The sequence below is a fragment of the Brachypodium distachyon genome, chromosome 2 (assembly GCF_000005505.3).
Source record: "Brachypodium distachyon strain Bd21 chromosome 2, Brachypodium_distachyon_v3.0, whole genome shotgun sequence".
Lineage (NCBI taxonomy): Eukaryota > Viridiplantae > Streptophyta > Magnoliopsida > Poales > Poaceae > Brachypodium > Brachypodium distachyon.
Genome location: NC_016132.3, coordinates 52552267 through 52568438, shown reverse-complemented (window position 1 = coordinate 52568438; position 16172 = coordinate 52552267). Strand labels below are relative to the sequence as shown.

Sequence of the window (16172 nt, the reverse complement as noted above, 5' to 3'; positions counted from 1 at the left end):
GCAGGGCTAGACGTTTGGTTGGAACTACTCCACTTTGGTTACTTTTAGGAAAAGCAAAGAAATTATCGTATTTGTGATGTATAGAAAGTTGTTTTTATATAACGATTCATATGTCATACCAAATAATATACTCCCTCCGGCCGCTAGAGGCAACATATCTCATTTTTGCAGTCTAAAAAACGAGGAAATTGATAATTTTCTTTCTAAAATAAAATTAAAATATATTTCTTTCTTTGTATTTGCATGATTTCTGTCTTTTTTGTGTGAGTTAATTGTCATCATGTTTTGGTCGTTACCTTGTTATTTCGCACAACTTAAAAAAACACATTGCGGATAAGTTTTTCAAACAAGTATTTTTTTCCGTCATGTGGGCTTCCGCATAAGTTTTTTTACAAGCAATGCGGATTTATCGTTAAATGGCTATTATCTCTTTATTTCTTATCGTTGCTCGTATTTGTGGTGTGTTCTCCCGCGTGGCCATGGATTTTCGATGGCTGTCGCCACTTTTCCACATCTAAGTCGCTGACCTCTCCTCCATAACGGCGCTCACCGTTGTTGTTGATGCGGTAAGACATGTCGTCGAGTACGTTGAGAGGTGCTTACTTGATGAAGTCGGGTATCTCGTTCATGTCGAGCCACAGCCCGTTGATGGGGTAGTATGTCCACCGCTGCAAAATAAAAAATGAGGGTAGTATATCTAAACAACATTTAACCTGATTCATCTATTCCTTGAAGCACGATCAGGAATATCACCGATGCAACAAACGGAAGCTATTTTTTTTAACATAATACGTTTTTTCATCAAATTTTAAAATAATATGTAGTTTGAATTTTTTTCAAAATAACACAGCCTCGGCTTGGGCCAAACCGACAGGCACTAGTCAGCCTGATCCAAGCCGACTGGCCTCTCTCGGCCTCAAGCAGGCCGACCACAGGCCACGCGCGCTGGGGCAGGAACTAATCCAAGCCGACTGCCCCTATCGGCGTCGATGAAGCCGACCAGGCCATGGCACGTTCGTGTGCATGTGTAGTAGGCTAGTAGCCATGCTTATTTCCGTATATAATATATGTATTGCCCCATGCATGCATGTTTAGCTGCAAATTAGTGGAAAGATATTTTACGTATCCAACAAATTGCTTGTTTGCCTGCCTACGTACTTGCACGTATATTGCCTGGTCGAGCCAGCTAGGAGATATATATTATTTTGCTGATCTTGACGATACATAAATGTATGTATCTTCTTTCACACGCGTACTTTCAATCCAAACCAGCATGGTAAGAGTAGCTGCATGCAGACAGACTGGACTGGGGCTTGTCCCGGGAGGATTTTTAAATTTCTGAAAATTTCGCAAACTGCATATTATTTTTAAATTTGATGAAAAAATGTATTATTTTTTAAAAAATAGCCAAACGGAAAGCAAAGAGCAAACTTGTTTTTAAAGGCAAACTGAAGCGGAAGAGTACTGAACTAAGCTGTCCCGAACGGCCGGACCCCAGCTCACCTGGACTGGACGAGGGAGGCCGGCACTTTCTTGTGAGCTTCGAGCCCTATCATTGCGCGCGAACTGCTGGACCTACCATAGGCCGCCAGCGCGAGCGCGCCAAGATCGTCATCCTTCGCGAGCGCCATGCACGTTCGGTTGGAGAGACGACAGCTGCATCTGGAAGGATGCTCGTTTGGTAAAGTGGCCCCTCGCCTTTCCTTGGCCAGTTTTGTCCTGCGGCGTCCACGTATCTCCGGTAGGCACGACGCCAGACATCTTTTTGTCGTGTGCTCCTCGCCGCTGCCTTGTTCGCTCGCACGCGTGTGATTGCGTCTGACTTTTTTTTTTTGAGGGGAAAAACCAGCTTTATTCAACTCTAACTGGTACGTGTGGAGCGTGCATTTATTAATGACCATGGCCTGGCAAAATGGGTTCAAGCCCACCAGGCCTCGCGGAGAGGGCAAGCCCACACAGGGTAACGGGCTGAAGATGCAACATCCACGGTCCACGGATACACCGTACCGGTCAGACGTTGCTGAAGATGAAACCTTTGTCTTCTTCTCTATTTTCTCGTGAGCAAATGCAAAAATGATTGCACGTGGTGACGTGAACATAACCCTGGAAACTAACACGCATGTGTGTCACATTTCCATATGTACAAAACAAGCTGGACTCGCGACTGTATGATTCATGCTGCAACACGCATCATCGCATAGCATGTGGCCGTGACCGTCGTCGCCAGAAAGCACAAAGGGGGACAGGGAAAAAAAATCAAAAATTCTAAAACCGAACAGAATAGACAGGGTACTACAAAAAAAAAAGACACGTCAACCGATGATCTGGACACGTGCAGGAGCGGGAATCTCAGCTGCTGGATCTCCTCCTCTTCGCCTCCGTCCCAGAACGCGCCGTACAAGCCCATGCCTGGGCTCCTCGTGGTAGGGCCGTGCAAATTCCAGTGCCACAGAGGAGACACGCTCAGGAACAAGAACAGAGCCCTGCCACCAGCCCAGCAGGCCGGCTCCACCCATGCAGCACTGCCGCCCCAGCCCGGCCCGGAGAGCAATAATTCAGCGGGGCCAGCCGTTCCGTTACTTAACCGCGCGACGGCCGATGAACGACAGTCGCCGCCCGTGGTTTCACTTTCACTTTCACGGCGGCTCAGATCGATTAACATGTGGAGGAGCCGTTTAACATCGCCATCTTGCGTGTGCGTCTCCTATGGCATGTAGAGCCGGTTGCCGCACCTGCACCGCCAGGCCTCCGGGTAGTACTCGGCGGTCACCGGCACGCCCGGCGGCACGGCCACGTGCACCGGGTAGCACGGGTTGCAGCTGCCGCACTTGGACGTGCACCGTGGCGGGTACGACCCCGGCCCGTCCACCAGCAGCCGCCGCCGCCGCCATTGCCGGCCGCCTCTTGAACGGTCCTCCTGCCAGCACGAAATAATAATCAAGGGGTGAGATCGACGGAGCAGCATAGTATGGTGAAAAGGAGAGACGGGGCCCGTAGGCGTTGAAAGGACTGGCAAGCTAGTGGAGATTGCAGCGGGGCACCTGCTTTGCCGGGCCCTCAATTTGCTGTGTTGCCCTAGCAGCCTAGCTGTGACTAGACTACTTTGGCTTGGTTATGGGGCGTGTGGATGAAGAGCATATGAAGAAAAAAAAGAATTAAACCGCAAATCGCGCCATTTGATCATTTCGCGCTTGTATTGCAGTGGTCTTAATTAAAAGTACGCTGAGGGTGAGGCCAAGCATTTTCTCATGGACGTGCGTTAGCGGTTTGCGCAGTAAATCGGTAAGTAAGAGGAGACATTTAGCAAGAGGATGGGGATGTTGACGCACCTGATTAGCGCAAGATGCTGCTGGTCGTCTCCCGAAGCCTGGAAAGGAGGTCCACACTGAGGTTATGAATTTCATGGTGATTATAACACTAAACCGCCACATAGTCTAAACTAAAAGATGATGATGCAACAAAACGACAGGCGTTCAGGCGTGGTTCGAGAAAAGAACATGTCGATGCAGTGTAAAAAGAACCCACTTATGTTGTTTTTTTCTGCTTTACGCCGGTACACTGAATATGTACATTCCAGTTGCATCGCAGGTAAAAAGAACTTGCACCAGAATGCAAACAGAGCATACATGATGAACATCTCCATGACAAACAAGCAGCAGAGAATTCAAATGGTACGATGACAAGTGGGAAAAAAAACCCAAGGCAAGTGATCACTGAACCCACTCAAAAATTACCAAAACGAGGGAAACAAGTGCAGGACGCAGGTCGCATATCCCAGTCAGAATTCATTACCTGAACGGGCCACCACAGTACTCCACCCGCCGCAGTCACTTCCACTGCAAGCCCAGGAGCGAGCGCAGCACAGCGAGATGGCCGCCACGACGAAGAAGAAGAACAAGGCCACCACCATTAGCACGGACCTGCATCTCCGCCTCCCCCGGGAGCTCTCCATGAGCGCTTCTCCCGGTAGAACAGCTCGATCTCTTTTTGAGCAAGCCCCCGGAAGCCGCAGCAATAGTGTAGCCGCTGCTGACCAAGCGGGCAAATTTGGGAAGCGGAAGGCAGGCAGAGGCAGAGCGCGCCGGCACGGAGAGAGACGAACGATGTCTTGTAGTTGTAGCCCTCCGCCCAAGTCGCGACTGTAGCAGCGTCAGATCTCTCGGAATGAATCGAGCCCGGCTCGCTCCCTTGCACAGGACCCGACTGCTACTACGAGTACTAGACTAGATCGGTCGATGGATCGAAATAAATAAATACATCGGCGAGAAAGAGAAAGAGCAGTGCACAGACGCATAAAAGAACGAGCAGGCATGAACAGTGCCAACGTACGTACCCGTGCGTCTACTGCATTCTGCTTTGCATTTGCGTACGTCCTCCTGCTAGTCGTAGCTAGCTCGCCGCAGTCGTCACTTCAGTTCTCGTTCCTGTGTGAGTGATTGCTCGGTGCCTGCTGGAGATCAGCGTCGATTGGTCTCACCAAATATTGGGTATTCTCACCGATGGGGAAACAGAGGACAATGGCAGCAGCGGCAGCTTGCATGTGCCGTGTGCGTCCCCGGAAAGCCTGTGTGGACTGTGGTCTTGGCAGAAGTTTAACACACCCGAGGGGTGTCCCCAAGGTGAGCTAGTGGTCCAACAGCGAGGGAGGTTGCAGGTATGGGGCAGTGACAGTATCGTGACATGCATCTTATCCTACTACTTATCTTTCTTGTGTGAGACATGGTGAGAGGGGCATGTTAGATTCGACTAAGATTTGACAGAAGCATGATGTGAGATGGATGTGTTTGTGTGCGCGCATTGTGGTGTATCCATGGATCTGCTTCTTAGAAAAGGTAAACTAGCGCGAAAGGTAAACTGGCGCATTAAGGAACAAAAATCAACAAGATAGAGCACAAATGTTTGCTGATAAAAAAAGACAGAGCCCAAATGCTTAGCGGCGACTAGAGGTGCAACATGGTGACCTTCAGGATACCTTTGACCCTTCCTAGTTCAACAAATGAACTAGATTTTTAAAAAGATATGCCATTTTGAAAGGAGGATCAAACAGTATCACAATTTTGCAGCTCTAGGGCCCACCAAGTGCCACGAGCGCGCGTCCATTTTAATTCAACTGACGATGATGAATCTGGTAGCTCATAAACAATTAAACTTCTCTCTAATATTCCAAACCACCATAGGTGGAATTGGGAACTCCATAGGCAAATAATTGACTCCAAACTTTTTCCAAAGGCATACGAATTCAAGCTTGCGTGAGGAATGCAAAGAAAGGACACGCATTGGCTAGTGGACTCTGCAGTCAGGTACAGGCATTCCAAGACAGTTTGTCTCCTCATCTTTCATCGCTCCATTCTTACTGTTGCTTTTCACTGATCTCATTCTATGCTTTAATACCCAGACCGTTAAAACAAGTAGGGCTATGCAACAGGCGCATACGTGGTCCATGATACATGTAAGTATGCGAGTAGTAAAAGAAGGGGTAAATTAGGCAATGTCAAGATTCCAATGACATCGTACCTGCTTGTACAAATGTTTCTATTTTCTAACGCCTACAGTGAAAATATTACGTGCATCCTTCACGTATAGAAACCGAGGGTTAAAATCTTGTCTGAACTCTGTGTGAAAAGAGCAATGTAGTCCACGCGGCACGGCACAATAATACGCACAGTTGCGTCAAAACACAATGCGCACAGTTGCGGGAAAAGAGCAATATATAGTCCACGGCACGTCCTTGCAAATTAGGAGTCGTGTGCTCTCCGGTACAGACTACAGACAGTAGAGCCCCGTCATCACACGTCGATATTCCTATCGGTTTCCGGCCCGATTCCATGATCCCGACGCTGTACCCATCCTCTATGGGCCTACTGGTCGTTGGCCGTCCTATCACGCTCGGGGGAGCGGGCACCCATCGCATCGGGGGAAACAAGGGCGCGGCGAGATGCCAAGCTAGCACGTACGCACGGTGCGGACACAACAGCTCGATCTCGATCGAGCTCCGGCGTCCGTACGCTGCGTGCATTTGACCCGTCCACTCTCCGGCAGGCCACCGCGTCCTGCGTTTGGGTGGGTATACACACGTACACATCGACCAACGGGAGCGAGAAGCGACGGAACCTCCAAGCTGCGTCCCATCAGAGACTAGCTATAGCTAACGAGGATGGGAAAGGAAAACGCAGAGCGCGCCATCTCGATCTATCGTCTGCTTTCGATCGCCTGCTGGCCCTATATGGCCCGGAGCCATGTGGTTTAAGAGTGGGCGCGCTCCATGCAGCAGATGGTTGTTCTGCTTTTCTACCCAAGAACAAGAATCACCTCTGGCCAGCAAGAACTCGAAAGAAACGTGTACCGGCCAGATGAGGAAATACCAAGTCACGGAGGAGAAATTACTTCATCGTTTCTGCACGTCACTTTCTTGTCCAGTGGCCATCTTCATGTGAGGGGCTGGTTGGCCGCCACCACAAAAGTTGACGGACGATTTTAACAGTTTGGAAGTTTTTTTCTTCTTCTTGGGCCTACTCTTAATTTTCATTTCATGGATTTTGATTTTATTCACTTTAAATTTTGATTTTCACTTTATCCCAAATTTTATTTTATTTTACTTTTGCTTTTTTTAACTTAATTTTTATCTTTAGTTTTAATTTTCATTCCGAGGAGTTTTGAGTATATATAGCTGCTTCAACTTGCATAATCACGCTACTTGGCTCATGTTCAGTGTCCCGGCTTGCAGGTTTCGTAAGAAATTTATTTCCAATGTGCAGGACTTGTACTCGGTGATGCTTAGAGGTCTGAAGACACACACGGGCAAAAGAGCTTGTCACAGAATAAGGAGAGAGAGGCCCAGAATAAGGAAGTAGGAGTATACATTTGGGCCCGCCTGCGTGTGCTACCTGCCGCGCGAGTACGGCCCGATGAACCTGTCTGGACGTGTGAGATTTGGGCTGCCAATTTACCCAGGATTCTCCTACCTTCTTGCTTTATTCTGAACGCCTTCCCGAGTTTAACCGACTGAAACAATGTTTTTCTCAGCCCAACGACGCCCGACGCTGAACAACAAGCCTCCCTTTGCTCTTGGTCCGAAAAAAAAAAGCCTCCCTTTGCTTTTTTTGACGGGGAAAAGAAGAAGCAAAGGGAGGCTTGTCTTTCTTTGAGATCGAGCGTAAGCCTGCCTGGACTGGATTGATTAGATTGTGGGCTTGTGTTCGTCCTTCTTGATTCATCTTTGGGCTAATAGGCGTATCATCTTGGTCGTGCTCGAATTGACCTACTTGCAGTGACGGAGCGGGCCTAAATGAAAAGCCTACGCAGTAGGGCCCAAGCCCGTGAAGGAATATGGAGAATGGTCCAGCCCAACAGGCAAAGTTGGCCCAAATTAAATTTTGCAGCCCTTCTTCTTCTTCTTCCAAACTCCTCTCTCTCTCAAATTTTTTTTTCTTCTCCTTCCAAATCGTGACTTCTTCCTGTTAAACGCCATTGGTAACCAGCCGAACTCCATTGGACGCGATAGGATAGCCTGGGCAGATGTCCTAGCGCTCCAACTGGCCACAAACTACCAACAACAACTCTCAATCCTCGAGTCTTTGAAGCATAGATCAGGGCTACGGAGCAGCACACGTGTGCATCAGTATATAACATGTAGTGTAGATGACGACTTACTTTTCTTGTCAACAAAAACCACGCGTTTTTCCAGCCCAAAAAAGAACATGCGTTTTCTTGTGTGCCTACACATGGATGGCAGTTCTTTTTCCTATATGCATGCGTTTTTACCTAGGGGAGTGGTTGGTTTGGCGGCTGTTGCCTGGGCATTGTGGAATTGCCGTAATAAAGTGACTTTTGACAAGTATGTCCTTCATTCGCCATTTGAGATTGTGTTCGCCGCTTGCTCGTTTCTTCTCATGGGCAGGATTGCAGAAACGGGTTGACGCGGGAGATGCTGAAAGAGGGGGCCAAGACACTGGTAGCAAATGCTCAGAAGTTGATGCGTCGGCTAGGCGAGGGGACAATGAACGTGGTTCTTCCTACAATCCTACTGATCTGCTGGCGTTTGCGCGGCTTGCTGATGTTTGATGGTGGCAAGGATGAATGCCTTGATGGTCTAGTGTGCTTTGTTGTGGGAGGCGTTGTTCTATAACTGTATGTTTTTGTTTCCTGTGTTGTTAAACTGGGGTTTGGGTTGTAGGTTAGGAACAGGTTTTCGTCTCATAGGCAGTATTGATTGCAGGTGCTTGATCAGCAGATTTCCTGTCCAGTTAGGAGTAGTTTGCCCTACCTCTTCCTCGTGCCTTTCCCTCGTTCTCAATTTCTGGTCAACGAACGGTTGTATTTCAAGGGGAGATGTCCTTGGTTTAAAAACCATGTGTTTTTGCATAGACAGAGTGTCAAACAAAGGGCCAGCAGTGTACAGCCGCCATCGTCCGATTAGCAGTAGTGCCGATTAGGACGGATGTGGGTTCTCACTTCTTAGACGGGGAACTAGACTAGCAGCTGGCACGATAGGGGTGTGTTTGATTGGAAGCCAACACTATACATGTCAAATAATTGACAACCAATGATTCTTTGGCTTTTGTGTGGTTTGTTGTCAAAAAATTTGGTTGTCAATGTGTCAATGTGATGTATTACTTCTCTCTCACAAATTCTTGCCAAAAAGTTGAAAAGTGAGGGTTGGAAACTTGTTGGCCAAAAACTTTGCAAACCAATTCTTGCCCACGTTTGGTAAGGCTAGTTGTGGCACAAAGCAAACACACCCTAGTTTTTTTTTCCGAAATGGGGTTCTCCCTAGCCTTTGCATCAAAACGATGCACACATCCAATTTATTGCAAAATTGTATCATCTCAATACACAAATCATGGATCGCACAAAGTTGATACAAAAAGAAGCCAAATAAAGTAAAGATCCTGAAGAAAATTTCTATACATCTTGCAATCTAGCAACAGGCCGTCAGCCAGCCGGGTTAGAGATATCCCAAGCGACCGTCTCCAAGCGTGTGCACTCAGAAGCCCGAAGCTCCCGTTTGTCCATAGGGAGGAGGAGTGACCAAAGACGGATTAAGGCGGTGGCCCTGAAGATAACCTACAAAAAAAGTGAATATCTCTGGACCGTTTAAAAATTATATCATTACGACAATAGTCCAACAAACACCCAAATGCCCTTCACACTCAAGTTGTTGCCATGGCGCGTACTCATTTCACGGAAAAAAAAAGTGTTACCAATACGCACAAAAAGATGAAAGATATGTTGGAGTACTAGCTAGTGCTAACTTCATCTTTGTTTAGAGGAGTTAACTTCAATTTTTTGTCTTGCACATGTTAGGTTACTGGTACCGTCTTCACTTTCTTCCACAAAACTTCACCAATTAATTACCACGGTGCTGGTACTCAATCCACAGATAGACAGGTTTCCCTTCCGGAAAATCAAATGAAGAGCTTCAATGCACGTAATCAAGCGACATCATGTCGCTAATAAAGACTCCAGATGAGTACTCATAACAAACTTTCGGACGACCCAGACAGACAATTAAAAAGCAATGTCATGTCCTGGGCGCTTTACCAGGGAGATGGACCTGCTACGTGCATGCGAGGTCGTTGGTGGCACGTCGCCGCCGGAATGATCGAAAGTGGTCGCTTCTCTCGGTTCCCGACCCAACCCCAAGCTGGATGGATCCTTCTTTATCTTTCAAAACGAACAACCCCAAGTCCCTCCAAGTGCGGTGCCAAAGCAATCGGCCGGTGAGCCGTTGATCTTTCGCAATCGCGGCTAAATTTGCAAGCTGATCGAACGGAACGAGCTTCTTTCACAATGTAAGATCGAGCGCCATTTTAAGGCGTATCCTTTTGCGCATCAACTTGTCGTCCGACGCATCCTTGTCGTAGGCCGTAGGCTAGCTAACCATGCCATTAAGATGCTCCTGCAATGGCAGGACAGGGTTAAGTTAACTAACTAACTAACGGGGACCTTCTAGAAGCATTGTGTATGTGGGTGGTAGCTGATCAGGTTTGGTCCTTGCTCTGCAATTTGCTGCGTTTGCGTGCTAACTAATCCGGCAAAGAAGGAAAGGTGGATTTGTTGTTCGTGCTAAACCCACCTATATGTACTAGCACCGAGTACACGCCATTGGATTAAACTGTCATCTCCCTTTTGGGGCTCCAGAAATCGAAGTAGTGCAGCACTTGAGCTAGCTTGGCACTCAACTAATCCGCGTTACTACTGATTGGATCGAGTATGGTATGCTCCTTTCCGTGAGTAGACAGGTTTTTTTTCTTCTTATACTGAGAATCACGGGCAGTTTTGTTCAATCAAAATGTCCATGGAGACAAGTACGTAAGTTGTTACAAGCATGTCTGAGTCTTGCCCGTGTACTGGCTAACTAGCAGCTCTGCGCGCCTTGGCCAGGTTGTGATCTTTTACGCTTTCTGATCCGTGAGTCGGTAAACTTTTGCTAAACTTCTCAATTTCTCATGGCCGATGAGAGCCGATGAGCTTTGCTTCGTTGTGAGTACTTCGCGAGTTTCCCTGCAAAAAGAAACAGAAAAAAGAGTACTTCGCGAGTTTCCAGGGCCTTCACCACCGCGCGCGAGGCCATCAACCAGCACCTCCAAAATGGAGCTTGTAGATCGAGCGCTAGAGACAGCGCTCCCAGCGAGTCCTTTCCAATCCGTGGCAAAGCTCAACGGCTCCACTCCCGCTGCCTGCTCCCCCGTCCCATCGATCGTCGCAGCCATATCCTCATATCCATCCCGTCTCTGTCGTCTAGCCTCGGCGTCGCCGGACGCCGGTGCTCCTCGGCTTTGATGGGCGATCATGCGTACCCTTGCCCTCTGCATCTGCAACCACCACTGCGAGCTGCTCGGGTACTGTGTCCGTGCCGGATGCTTCTGCTACTAAACCAAAAGTGCACATATTCTTTTTAGCAGTCTGACGAACGTCCCGTCCGTGATCTCCTCTTCTAATTGGCTTGTCGGTTGCCGTGGATGACCTCGGATAGGGTCATGACGACAAAACTCTAGCCGAGATAACGGAGGTAAGGCCGGCGTAGTTACGTATGCCGGTATCACAGAGTACAACTAATGCTAAACCGGCATGCCGAGCGTATGCCGGCAGGGCTATCTTATCTTATGAGTTTGCAGGATAAAGATGAGCACGTTGGTCTTGGCAGCAGCCGAGATCCCTCAACGGTTTTATCCTGACCGCGCGGTGCAAAGTAAAGCAGCGCCATCATCACTCCAGGAAAAGCGGTCAGCGCCTGCACGCCGGTGTCAGGTGACCACGCAAAAGAAGCACCGAAAGGGAATTTATGACGGAAGCCGGCAGAGGATAGCTGTATCCGCTGCCGGCTGGCAGGAAAAGTAAAGTTGCCTTATCCCCTGCGGTGCTGCTTGGGGGGAACCAAGCCGCGTGCCCAGTGGAGCCCAATAATGGTGACGTTAGAGTCGGCCCACATGGCAGTGTACCATGTGCGGTCTATAAATAGAACATTACCCCTCTGTAGGAAAATAGAGCATTCTAGGGTTTCCCCTTTCTTTTTCTTCTTCCTCAACAATACAGCTCAATGAGCGCCATTGTAGATCTCGGTATCTCGGCTTATACAACAAAGCAGGAGTAAGAGTCTTACCTCGACAAGAGGCTCCGAAGCTGGGTAAATCGGTGTGTTCTCGTGTGAATTGTGCGTGTTCTTCTTCACGTCCTTCCTCCTCCATCGGTCCCAAGTTAAGCCATCATATGGCATCTGCCGTGACACCACCACGACAGTTGGCGCCCACCGTGGGGCCAGCAGCGGCGCTGGCTGGAGTTTTCATCCGGACGGGAAGTTTCCTCGTCACCGGAGAACGCGTGGCCTTCGGTTTGGTCCAGAGATTCGGTTCTCTAGGCTTCGTCGACAACAACGTGGGCTGCTTCAACAACGCTCCGCTTCCCTGTGCAGACCGCTTCATCAATTTCGGCATGCACGAGGTCTATGTTGCTATTGACAGCCCTTGCAGGTACCCAGAGCAGGTGGTGATGGCTGAAGAACCTCCCGCCCTTCGCACGGCTCGCGGTCGGCATATCGACTGCCCCGCTGACCGTGTGGAGGTCATGGTGACGGCTCATGGCGCTGACGCTGGAAGGGACGCTGCGGGAAGAGGCGTGGTCCCAACCAAATCCAGCAGAACGGCGAAGCTCCCCCTGGAGAAGCCGGAGAACATCGTTGCTCAAGCCGGCACGTCAGCCCTGCCGCCGAAGCCGACCCAGCTCCAGGCCTCCATCGAGCGGTTAACTGCGCCGGTAGCATCGAACGCTAACCCGGCCCAGTTGCAGGCGGAGTTAGAGTTGGAGAGACAGAAGCTGCTAAAAGAGGCAGTCGATGTCCCTAGCGCTCGACAACAGCTCGAGATCTCGCTTCGTGAGTATAACAGAGCTCATGGTCTTAGTTCTACTGCGTTTACTAACCCTAGCAGAGTTGGAGAGGTGCGCAACCGTGGCAAGAACTTGAATGCCGAGATGGCAAGAGATGGCAGGGGTGTGCCAGCTGTGTCGGCAAGTTTTGCCTCGAGACTTAAGCCGAAGTACAGTACCCCAGCCAAAAATCTCAGGGCTGCCGAGGCTGCGGCCGAAGAGTTGCCGAATGTTACGGGAGAGGCACTTCGGCAACAGCAGCTGCGCGTAAAAGAGTTGCTACGAACAGTAAATGAGCAGAATGAGGCATACATGAGAGTGCACGGTAAACCTGGTGCATCGCAGGTCATTCATTCGGCTGCAGACGCTGGTGGCCGGGTTGACAAACAAGCGTCCTCACCTGGTGGCAAACGGGACAAAAGCGTTAACTCTGGCCGGGATAAGCAGTTGGAATGCTATGGCCTGGCCCTAGCCGAGAAACAAATAGTCAGAAGGGTTGATGACAGCCAAAGTGGTCTGTGTCCCGGCGGCAACCGCCGAGATCAGCAGGAGCGTTACTCATATGATCGTGGGCACCGACCTCAGGATCCGGCACCCAATACTGCTGCGGGACAGCAGGGTGTCGGGCGCAACCCCATGCAACGAGGTGAAGATCGCCGTTATGACCGTTACAATGACAGATACTCGGCCATGGCTGACGAGGGTTATATCAGGCGAGAGCGCGACAATCTCGATCCACTCAGACGCCGAATTGGGAACATGCAGGTTTCGCCCCTGGATGCTCGACACCGGCTTGATAGAATTTATCTATCCGAGCTTCTGGAGGAGCAAGGCCCTCCGAGACTGCATTGTTTCGCGCATCGGATCATGAGGGAAAGACCAACCCCGGGTTTCCAGCTGCCCAGGGGCACGAGAACGTATGACGACAGTACTAAGCCGGAAAATTGGCTGGAAGACTATGTTACGGCAGTACGTGGTAGGTGGCAATCGCAGATGGGCAGTGCGTTACGTACCCCGGATGCTTGTAGGACCGGCAAGGATATGGTTGAACAACTTGTCGGAGAGCAGCATCAACTGCTGGATTGATTTTGAGGAAGTCTTTGTCAGCAACTTCACCAGCACTTACAAGAGGCTGAACCGCCCTCAACAGTTGTCCATGTGTAAGCAAAGAGACAACGAAACCGACCGGGATTACCTAACAAGATGGAACAATCTCCGCAACTCCTGTGAGGAGATAGTGGAATAGCAAGCCATAGCGTGGTTCGCCCAAGGATGTCGGCACGGTAGCATGCTATGGCAGAGACTGCAAAGAGAGATGCCGACCACTCTATCTGAAATGATCAGGATCGCCGACATGTATGCACTTGGCGATCTGACTCAGCCATCGCTGATGCCGGCGAAACTACAAAGGGAGCAGCCGACATATAATCCTACAGGGGCGTTCCGGAGAAACGATCATCAAGATCATCGCAACAAGAGAAGGGATGATAGGTCGGATTATCGGTATGGGCCAGCCCATGTCACCGCAATTCAGGATCAACCTGATGCCGGTTCCAACCAGCGTCAAAAAACAGGAAATCAACAATGGGTTAAGAAGGGGGAGCAAAAGAAGCCTTGGCAGGATAAGCCGAAGTATACTTTCGAGGTGATGCTGGATCAGCCTTGTCGTTTTCACACGACTAACCCCAACAAGCCGGCGAATCACACAACGCGGCAATGCAGCTGGATGCAACGGGCCGAGAACGGCGAGGCAAGCCGGTTACCCCCTACCTCCACCCCTCACAGGCGCAAACGCACAGATCCAATGACCCCTCAGGCAAACAATGTAGTCAACCAGGTGGAGGACAAGGAATCCCAGGGTACGCCGGAAGAAACGAGTACAAGGAGCCGCACCAGAGCTACATGATTTTCATCACTGAGCCCACTGACAAGCAAAGTCAGCGCAGGCGAGAAATGGAAGTCAATGCTGTTATGCCGGCAGTTCCAAAGTTCATGTATTGGTCCGAGCAGAAGGTCAACTAGAACCGGGCAGACCATCCTAAGGTTATGCCCAACCCTGGTGGATATGCCTTGGTGGTCGACCCGACGCTCATTGGGTCCGACATTAACGCCAAATTCACTCGGGTTCTCATTGACAATTGGAGCAGCATCAATATCCTATACCGGGACACGATGCTTAAGCTCGGCATTACAGATAACATGCTTGAGCCCAGCCAGATTACCTTTCATGGTATTGTGCCGGGAGTGTCTTGTGCCCCGGTAGATCCTAGTGGACGTCTTATTCGGCACCAGGGAGAACTGTCGGACCGAGAATCTAATGTTTGAGGTGGTGGACCTTAGCAGCCCGTATCATGCACTGTTGGGTAGGCCGGCACTTGCCAAGTTCATGGCTACTACTCACATTGGTTATTTGAAGATGAAGACGCCGGAACCAAATGGTACCATAACTATCACGGGCAACTACAAACGTTCAATGGAATGCGCGGCAGCCGAGTCTGCTTTGGCCGAGTCGCTGGTCATCGTTGGCGAGAAGAAGAAATTACAAGAAGCTGTTGCGATGGCGCAGGCGGCACAAGTTGGTCTGCCGGCAATGACCAATCCTCATGGAAGTGTGGTTTTTCAGGCAGCCAAAGAGACAAAGAAGATCCAGGTCGACAGTGAGTTCCTAGACCGCACTGTCATCATCGGTGCCGGCCTAGGGGAAAAATAGGAAGGCGAGCTCAGCAGGTTCCTCCGTGAGAATCGGGATATCTTCGCATGGTCAACTCAAGACCTGCCAGGTGTGCCGAGGGAGTTAGCTGAGCACTCATTACATGTCAGACCAGACGCAAGACCGATGAAGCAGCCCCTTCAACGCTTCGCCGATGACAGAAGGAAAATCATATCGGAAGAGGTATCCCGGCTTCTAGCTGCCGGCTTCATCATGGAGGTGTTGCATTCTGACTGGCTGGCAAACCCGGTCATGGTCGAGAAGAAGAAAGACGACCCAACTGCTGCCAAGGTATGGCGCATGTGTATCGACTACACCAGCCTAAACAAGGCATGTCCCAAAGACCCATTTCCATTACCTCGGATCGATCAAGTGATTGATTCCACTGCCGGGTGTGAGTTGTTGTCTTTTGTGGATGCGTATTCTGGTTTTCATCAGATACCACTGAACCCTAATGATCAAATAAATACATCATTTATCACCCCATTCGGGGCTTATTGCTATCGCACTATGCCGTTTGGTTTGAGAAATGCAGGAGCTACTTATCAAAGTTGCATGCAGAAGTGCTTACATGATCAACTCGGCAAAAATGTACAGGTATATGTCGAAGATGTCGTCATAAAAACCAAACAGAGCGCCACGCTGCTGGATGATATCCGGGAAACATTCGCAAATCTGCGGAGGTTCCGAATGAAACTGAACCCGCCCAAGTGCACATTCGGTGTGCCGGCAGGAAAGTTGCTCAGTTTCCTGGTATCAAGCCGAGGAATAGAAACGAACCATGTCAAAATTGCTGCTATAGAAAGAATGAAACTATCAAAGTGCCTCAAAGACGTGCAGAAATTCACGGGATGCCTAGCGTCGCTGAGTTGTTTCGTTAGTCGGTTAGGTGAAAAGGCTATGCCCTTATACCAGCTGATGAAGAAAACCGGCAAATTAGTGTGGACACCACAGGCGGACCTAGCTTTTCAAGAGCTGAAAAAGATGATTGCTATGTTGTTATAGAGTGACAAATCGGGTTGTCAGTGCTGTCATTGTAGTGGAAAGGGATGAAAATGGCAAGTCCGTGCAGAGGCCGGTATATTACTTGAGCGAGGTG

The 16172-nt window shown here is 49.6% G+C and overlaps 1 protein-coding gene across 6 annotated transcripts; it reads right to left on the bottom strand.

Moving 5' to 3' along the window:
* Positions 1 to 2087: 2087 nt before the first annotated feature.
* On the bottom strand, positions 2088 to 4662 carry LOC104582892. Of its 6 annotated transcripts, none has more exons than XM_014899299.2 (4): positions 4334 to 4662; positions 3793 to 4223; positions 3330 to 3367; positions 2088 to 2917 (listed from the first exon to the last, which is right to left on the bottom strand). In XM_014899299.2, the coding sequence occupies exons 2-4, from the start codon at positions 3950 to 3952 to the stop codon at positions 2705 to 2707; spliced, it is 411 nt and encodes a 136-aa protein (XP_014754785.1). In that variant the 5' UTR covers positions 3953 to 4223; positions 4334 to 4662; the 3' UTR covers positions 2088 to 2704. The 6 variants fall into 6 exon arrangements, with proteins under 6 accessions (XP_014754785.1, XP_014754787.1, XP_014754784.1 ...); XM_014899301.2 differs by having other exon boundaries at positions 3793 to 4218; XM_014899298.2 differs by having other exon boundaries at positions 3793 to 4209.
* Positions 4663 to 16172: the final 11510 nt, after the last annotated feature.